We start from the raw sequence: 9219 nt of genomic DNA on the forward strand, positions 1-9219 counted from the left end.
ATTAGCCCTTAGAAGGGGGTGGACCTGAAAGCCTACCGCTCCCTACACGGCATCGTACCGGAACGCTAAATAGCTTGGCGACACGGCTTTGAACTACTATAACTAGAAACGGCCGAAGCCTCCCACTAGACCAGACCAGAAAAAAATTTAAAATTATAAAATTGCAAATTTTTCCTACCGAGAATCGAACCCTTGAACTCTCACTAATAAGATCACAACGCTCAGCACTGCGCCAGGGAGGTCATTAGAGTTTTGAGCGAGAGAGTTTGACCCGTGAAATCCATCTTACAGAATATTTTACAAAATGAAGTCGAATTTTTTGACCGACAAAAAAGGAGGTTATGTTGTTCGACCTGAATGTATAGTACAAGTATGTCCGTGATTATCTCTAAATAAATGATGCCCATGACTTCGTCCACGTGGATTTTGGTGGGAATTCTTTTATTTTCCGGAATAAAAAGTAGCCTATAAGTAGATACTTAATTATCACCCTTCAGTTCTTTTACTATACTTATCCATGCAAAAATGCACATGACGATGCGATGCGACATGATTGTAGGAAAAACAAACACACTTTCGCATTTATTATATTAGTAAGATCTTTCAATTCAAACACAATTATTTAAACCCGCATCATAATAATATAATCCTGTGTCATTTGGCAGCAAGGACATCTGAAGACGAATCTCTAATTCCTCAGCAAACCTGAATATTTACTGACCTGGCTGATAACAACATAACAATCGCTTGTTTTATTCTAAGATAAAGGGTTGATAAGGCCTCTCTATTAGGCCCCGTTTACATTTAGGTGATAAATAAAATAGCCTATTTTTCGTGCCTTTTGGTGTGGAGACGATGGGGCCGTGGTGGGCCCGGGGGCTCGAGCTATTTTTGAGGAAATTTCGAAAAGGTTATTGAGTCAACCGAGGACCCTAAGCTGGCAGCTACCTTGGACAAAGAAATAGTTTGGCAATCCAAAGGGGTAAGGGGGTAAAATGACTCGCTGCGGTAGTCTAGATGAGGTTTTAGATTTAATTTAATTTATTATAGTTTTAATTTAATGTTTTTTTTTACTTTTAATTTTGATTTAAGTTTATTTAATAGAACTGTCTGTTCTTATTATATCTACCTTACAATAAAAAATTAAAAAATACTCTGTTTATTTAAGTTATACCTATTGGGACGGTAGTCTACTTTTGAATTGGTCGCAAATTAATCCTCCTTTTGAGACTTAAGAACTTAAAAAAATCTGTTTTAAAATAACAGTCAACTCATCACACTGATCCAAAAATAGTATCGAATCGTATTGCCTAAATATTCAATCAGAAGGCTCAATTTACGCATTTTTTTGGACTTGGTTTGGTAGTTTGTTATTGAAAAACAATCAAGTAATTTACTCTACTAACTACCTACCTTTACGTTTAACTTTTTTCAGTCATACAACCGAAATCCTGGATCCCAGTGGCGTTTAAACATCACACAAGCTACCTTATGTAAATGGGCCTTTATCGCGGCCAAAGGAAACGCCGGTGTTTGCCCGCTATGTTTAATTTATCCCGTATCCTGCAGTTTTTGTAGGTTTTAATTAGATTATTTAGGTTATTTGATTGCTTAAGCACTTTGATGGTTTTGTTCCCACGAGGAGATTGTCACGGTATTTAAGAGATAATACGTAATAAATATTAAATAATTTTTAATAGTAAAACAAGGAACTACAGCTAGAAACTCATATAGTTTCGTCCAGTTCGATTATATCCGTCTATCCGTCCATTCGTACACAGTTTTATTTAAATTTATATTATAAGGGTCACCTGATTTTAAGTGATTACCGCCGCCCATGAACATTTGCAGCACCAGAGGAACCGCATGCGTTGCCGGCCTTTTAGGAATTTGTTGGTCCGCCCCTTGAATAACCCCATGTTGTAATCTAGTGGGAACACCGCTGGGAGTTGGTTCCACAGTTTGCATGTGCGTGGAAAGAAGGATCTGGCACAGCGGATTCTTGCTACAACAGTGCATTTTAACCAATAGTGAGACAGTGTCAGCCAACCATACCAACTTTAGTAGTAGGGAACAGAGCTTTAGTATTCCTTAGCAGCTATACGAGGTAATTAATAAGGTTCTGTGGAGGTAACTGATAAATACTGCCCTAGTCGGGTGATTAGGTGCCTTGAAGTATAGCGTTATTTTCCTCAGTTTACAAATACTTATCAAGACGGTAAACAGTGATTTTATGATTAAGTATAATTACACGAACCACGTTGTCCGTTTTACGTCTCCACGATAACACGTGTCTTATTTGATCTGGTGCGATTTGCGTTAAGATAGCGCTGTAATTTATAGACGCTGTGTTAGCCTTTAGGTTTATGACTACCTAGGCAATAAGACAATACCTTGTAGTAAGTGCGCGGGTCTGATTGTTTATAATAGAATAATCAACGTATGTAATATATATAGGAGCACGTAAGTAGAGTAACTTTAAATTAGTAGATATTACCACTTTACCACTATGCTTAAGACATTGTTGTGAACACAACAACTATATAAACAAACAGATCATAGACAAGGCACTGGGTCTGTGGTCTACTCAAAAGACATTGACAGTGACAGTGATACGACATATAATGTGACAGCCTGACATTAGGCAGGAAACGGACTAACAAGCTTCAGATGAATTCAGCACGTAACGTTAACGGACTTTTACATTACATCGATTTAAACACACAAGTTAATAAAGGAAAACTCAAGATTCCACAAACCCAATTGCGACAGCCAAGAAGAACGAAGGTTCGAAACTTACCAGCGCCTAACCAACAGCCCAAGGTACAAACAAGTGGTCCTTCGAACAAAGAAGAAACTCTTCGATCTTCCGAGTCATCGGCAGAAAATTCGCAGCAGAGTGGACCCAGAAGCATAACGGTCGTCCAAGCCAACTTCTGGAGTGAGTCCGTTCCTTTATCTTATTTCCTAACAATTCCTAATTTCTACAATCTTCATATTAATATTGCCTCATTTCCGTTACGTACGTGGAATATTTCCTCATAGTTAACTAAAAACCATTATTGCATCCTAACATTCATAGAAAACCATAATTACCAAATTACAAAACGGATTGCTTCAAATCCGACCGCAAACGAATCCTCTGTTTTCCCCCTTATTGTGTAAGTTTCGAGTTTCAACAAAGAATAATGTGAGGTTAACTTATTTTGTCGGATCAATTTTAGACTATTTATCACATCAATTGCGTAGTTTTTATAAAAAACAGTTAGTAATTAGTTCATAATAACGTTATTTAGCCTTGCTACAGCAAAATGAGCGAGGCAAAAATCAAAGATCTCGTCAAAAAGCGGGGATCAATAAAAGCAAAATTAACTCAATTTTCATCGTTTCTAACACTTCTACAAACCAGTGAATCATTGAGTGAAGTGCAATTTAAAGAGTTAGAGTATCGTTTTCGGAAAATTGAGCAACTTTATAGTGATTTCGACACATTACAAACAGAAATCGAAACGCTTACGGAGCCCCCAGAAACAGCCTATCAGGATCGCGAAGCGTTCGATGGCACATATTTTAGGCTTTTGTCAGAGGCCCAAGTGCTGCTCAGCCCACAACCAAACACACATGGGCGTCGGTCATCCATTTTAAGTGATGATAGCATACAAAGCAATGAGGAACGCAGACATGATTTTGTAAGGTTACCTAAGATAAACCTACCTCACTTTGATGGAGATTATCAGCACTGGCTCGAATTTAGAGACACCTATCTTTCTCTAATTCATAACAACAATTCCATAAGCGACATAAACAAGTTTCATTATCTCCGGGCAGCGCTTAAAGGTACGGCTGCTTTGACAATTCAATCATTAGAATTTAGTGCAAATAACTATAAGTTAGGGTGGCAATTGCTTACTGAGAGGTATGACAACGAGCGTCTTTTGGTTAATCACCACCTTCAAACGTTATTTGATTTAGAACATATACAAAAGGAATCAAGTCACTTATTGCGGAACATGGTCGATGTAACTAATAAGAACTTGCGAGCTCTTACGACACTAGGAATGCCCACTGACCACTGGGACATATTAATTATTTTCATTATGACTAAGAAATTAGATTCCACTACCAGTCGTGAGTGGGAAGAATATCGAAATGGCCTCGGAGGCACACCCAACTTACAACAATTTACAAAATTCATTACTAAGAGAGCTGATTTACTAGAAACACTACAGGATAACAATAAATACAAACATAAGTCAAACATTGCAACATTTTCAGACATAAATAAAAACAAAACACAAACTTCTTACACTGATCATCAAAAACCATACAAGTGCCCCTTTTGCTCTCAACTTCATTTCATATTCAGCTGTGAAACATTCAGAAAATTGGATGTTGAGTCTCGTACAAAAAAGGTCACTGAACTGAGTTTGTGTAAAAATTGCTTAAGGCCAGGACACACATCGAAGACCTGTAGATTAACTCACTGTAAATACTGTAACCTGAAACACAACACGCTACTGCATGACAGCTCTAAGGAGCCTACAAGCTCAGCGATAGCGCTGTCCACAGACATAACCTCAATATCTTATCAGCCAAATGTATTATTATCCACAGCTGTGGTGCGAGTTCGGGATGCCAGAAATGAGCTACACACAGCACGGCTGTTGCTTGATAATGGAAGTACTGCCAATTTTGTTACAAAGCAGCTCAGTGATAGGCTCGGGATAGTAAAGAAGCCTGTCAGCTCTACAGTTAATGGTATCAACAATCAAACTTCTTTAATATCAGAGTCTTGTAAATTAGTAATTGAATCTTATTATGGTGGCTATACAGAAGCCATAAGCTGTTATATAATTGCAGAAATAACAAAATACTTACCCTCTGCTTACATAGATACAATGCATATTCCTATACCTAAAAACATTCAGTTAGCCGACCCGTCTTTCAATGAACCATCAGAAATTGATATTTTAGTAGGAGCTGAGGTCTTTTGGAGTGTCCTAGGTACAAACATAATCGACTTAGGGAAACATCAGCCAAAGCTTCGCGATTCAAAGTTAGGATGGCTCTTATCAGGCTGTCTTAGCCATAATAAGACATCTCAATCAGAGACTTCAAACAATTTTTGTCACTTTATTGGACAAAATGATGAATCTTCACTTACACGTTTCTGGCAACTAGATTCTGTATTACCTCAGCATAGCATGTCTCTAGAGGAAAAGGCATGTGAGAAGATCTTTGAAGACACCACTCGGCGCGACAAAGATGGTCGATTCATAGTAACAATTCCCCTTAAAGAATCGCCAGAGGTGCTTGGAGATTCTTATAATCTTGCTAAGGTTCGCTTTCTTTCTTTAGAGCGGCGGCTGGATAGGGATGCAAACCTGAAACACTTATACACACAATTCATTCAAGAATACATCGATTTAGGTCATATGACTCTTAACCAAAGCATACATCAACATACATCTAACTTACCCAACGTCTATTTTCCTCATCATGGGGTACTTCGTGATTCTACAACCACGAGGTTACGAGTGGTCTTTGATGCCTCGGCTGCCACTTTAAACCAAAAATCATTTAATTCTATACAGATGGTAGGTCCCACCGTACAGGACGACATATTTTCAATCTTAATACGCTTTAGGCAACACAAAATAGTGGTTTCTGCTGACGTTGAAAAAATGTACCGTACTATTTACATAGAACCAAGTCAAAGGTCACTTCAACAAATAGTCTTTCGGTTTCATCGGCACGAGGTCCTACAAACTTACACTCTTAATACAGTGACATATGGCACAGCCTCAGCCCCTTATCTGGCTACAAAATGTTTAGTGTCTCTTGCGGATGAAACCGAGGACCTTGCAACTCAACGTGCCATCCAACATGATTTTTATGTGGATGACTTTTTGTCCGGAGGTGACTATACAGAATCGGTCATTACTCTTTGCAAAGGTGTAAGAGACACTTTAGCCTCTGCAAAAATGAACTTACGCAAATGGCAGTCTAACAGTCTTGAGGTCTTACACGCTATCACTGACATAAAGGATAACTCAGAAAAATCCCTTGATTTGAAGTTGAGTGACAGCTCACCTTCAAAAACATTAGGTCTTCATTGGAATTCAGTTTCAGACAATTTAAATTTCATCATTGACATAGACACAAAGAAAAAGCTAACAAAGCGCAATATCATTTCTATTATCAGTCAAATCTTCGATCCTTTAGGTCTTGTTGGTCCATGCGTACTATTAGCTAAACTTGTTATACAAGCGTTATGGATTTGCAAATGTGACTGGGATACTGAAGCACCTGCCGACATAAAAAAGGACTTCTTAGATATTGCAAACACCTTTCATATTTTAAATTCAATCACAATTCCTAGATGGGTGTCATGCAGCAACCCATCTCTTATTGAAATTCACGTATTTTCAGATGCATCCGAGCGCGCTTATGGCGGTTGTATTTATGTAAGAACGGTAGATGATAATGGGTCAGTGAATGTTAGACTGTTAACTTCTAAAAATAAGGTCGCGCCCATTAAGCCCAAAACTACAATACCGCGTTTAGAACTATCCGCAGCGTTGCTTGCCACAAGACTCTGGAAAAAGACAGTTAGTGCTCTTACAATCAATGTCCATCAACACTATTTCTGGTCTGACTCAACAATCGTATTGTCATGGTTATCAAGTTCATCTTCGCAAACAATTCAGTTCGTCAGAAATAGAGTTGGTGAGATACAAGAAAGCACTAGCGGCCATAAGTGGAACTACGTGCCTTCCAAGTCTAACCCCGCGGATCTTGTTTCTCGTGGGGTGAAGGCTGATTCCATCAGCACAGCCGCCCTGTGGTGGTCAGGGCCAGAGTTTTTGCATGAAGTGGACATCAAATTTCCGGAGATACACAAAAACTCAAACACTGTATTGTGCGCAGTCACACCACAAAATACAGAAGACGTTAGTGAAAACAGAGTTCTTCAACTCATACATAAGCATAGTAACTTCAACAAAATAATTCGAATCTTAGCTTACGTGAATAAATTCATACACAATTGTAAACACAAAACCAAAACAAATCATCTTACCCTCAACGAACTTGAAACATCTCGTAAACTCATTTTACATCATGCTCAGAAGGAAATGTTCCCTGAAGAATATTTATCGTTAAAGAATGATCAATCTTTGTCTTCACACAGTAAACTTAAATCACTATCACCATTTTTAGATTCTGACAATCTCATAAGAGTAGGGGGTCGTTTAAAAAATTCTTATTATACTTACGACGTCAAACATCCCATTCTTCTTTGCTCCAAACATCATCTCACGAAAATTTTATTTGTTTTACAACATAAAATTCTTATGCATGCCGGCCCTCAGCTTCTTTTATGCACGGTTAGACAGAACTACTGGCCTATTAATGGAAGGAATCTAGCCAGAAAAACTGTACACTCTTGTGTTCGTTGTTTTAGATTCAAGGCGTCTTCAGTTCAGCCCATCATGGGAGATTTACCCAAAGAGCGAACGCAACTGGAACATCCTTTCATTAACACAGGTGTCGACTATGCCGGGCCGGTGCTTATACTCGACCGAAAGGGCAGGGGGGGTAGACTTACAAAATCTTACATTTGCGTATTCGTATGTTTCGCAGTAAAGGCAGTACATCTTGAACTCGTAACGGATCTTACAAAGGAGGCGTTCCTGGCTGCTCTGAATCGTTTCACATCGAGGCGAGGAAAACCTGCCACCATATTTTCCGATAACGGGACTACCTTCATTGGAGCGTGCAATGAGCTCGCTCAGTTTCTTAAAAATAGCTTAGAGTTCGTGCAATGTCAACTCATCGACCAAGGTATAAACTTCAAGCGTATCCCGGCGTATAGCCCTAACTTCGGCGGAATTTGGGAGGCGGCTGTCAAATCCGTGAAACACCACTTACGCAGAGTACTTTCCTTAACCCACTTCAACTATGAGGAAATGGCCACTTGCCTGGCGCAAATAGAGGCAATCTTAAATTCTCGTCCTCTTACCCCCCTATCATCCGATCCTTCCGACCTCTCTTACCTATCTCCAGCACACTTCCTAGTCGGACGACCTCTTCTATCAGCAGCTCATCCAAATTTGCTGGAAAGGAACATCAATCGACTCCAGAGATATCAGCGGGTGGAACAACTTCGCCAACATTTTTGGCAGAGGTACTCCTTGGAGTATGTCTCGTTGCTGCAGACGAAAACAAAATGGAGACAGTCAAATGGTCAACTCAAAGTTGGGTCTCTCGTCTTAGTAAGAGACCGCACTCAACCACCTCTTCTGTGGCTTATGGGTCGAGTTACAAAAATCTTCTACGGTGGAGACTCAGTTGGAAGAGTTGCCGTACTACTCACCAAAAAGGGCACAATTACACGGGCCTACAACAACATCTGCCCTCTCCCTACGGACGACATCAGCCCGGGGGGGAGCATGTTGTGAACACAACAACTATATAAACAAACAGATCATAGACAAGGCACTGGGTCTGTGGTCTACTCAAAAGACATTGACAGTGACAGTGATACGACATATAATGTGACAGCCTGACATTAGGCAGGAAACGGACTAACAAGCTTCAGATGAATTCAGCACGTAACGTTAACGGACTTTTACATTACATCGATTTAAACACACAAGTTAATAAAGGAAAACTCAAGATTCCACAAACCCAATTGCGACAGCCAAGAAGAACGAAGGTTCGAAACTTACCAGCGCCTAACCAACAGCCCAAGGTACAAACAGACATGTACTTATCATCTGTTTTGTACTTACAATCGTGCAATAAATGAATGAATCTAACTAAATCTATAAATTAAGTATATAGCTCTCTAGATAGATAGATAGGCCTTAGTACCTACTTACTAAGTACCTAGTTGTTAGAAAACTAAAATTGCCACTTAGCTTAGCAACTCGTAGGGCTACGTCGATTATAATACCCTGGTTCTCCTACAGATTTTCTCATTTCTGATTTTGATCACATAGAGAAACTTCGAGCGTCCTTTCCGTCATCCACTAAGTGATTGAGCTTTCTTATGAGGCCTACTTATCATAGTCGTATATCTACTCATGTGCTATACTTACTCGTAGCTAGGTATCCTATCATATTTGTAGCCTATGCCAAAAATAACAAAATATACCTGTGTATGCGTTTAGTCCGATTTTTTTAAATATCTAAGAGCTACCTATTATAATAATC

At 39.2% G+C, this 9219-nt stretch overlaps 1 protein-coding gene across 1 annotated transcript; it reads left to right on the forward strand.

Moving 5' to 3' along the window:
• Positions 1–2952: 2952 nt before the first annotated feature.
• On the forward strand, positions 2953–8750 carry LOC117989494 (uncharacterized). The gene is made up of 2 exons (XM_069503739.1): positions 2953–3837; positions 7645–8750. Exons 1-2 carry the CDS (start codon positions 3312–3314, stop codon positions 8460–8462), a joined length of 1344 nt encoding a protein of 447 aa, XP_069359840.1. The 5' UTR covers positions 2953–3311; the 3' UTR covers positions 8463–8750.
• Positions 8751–9219: the final 469 nt, after the last annotated feature.

The sequence above is a fragment of the Maniola hyperantus genome, chromosome 16 (assembly GCF_902806685.2).
Source record: "Maniola hyperantus chromosome 16, iAphHyp1.2, whole genome shotgun sequence".
Lineage (NCBI taxonomy): Eukaryota > Metazoa > Arthropoda > Insecta > Lepidoptera > Nymphalidae > Maniola > Maniola hyperantus.

Coding starts and splice junctions, on each gene's coding strand:
- LOC117989494 (XM_069503739.1), top strand. CDS start 3,312: ATGAGCGAGGCAAAAATCAAAGATCTCGTCAAAAAGCGGGGATCAATA. Junction 3,838..7,644: donor TCTCCGGGCAGCGCTTAAAG/GTACGGCTGCTT, acceptor TATGTTTCGCAG/TAAAGGCAGTACATCTTGAA.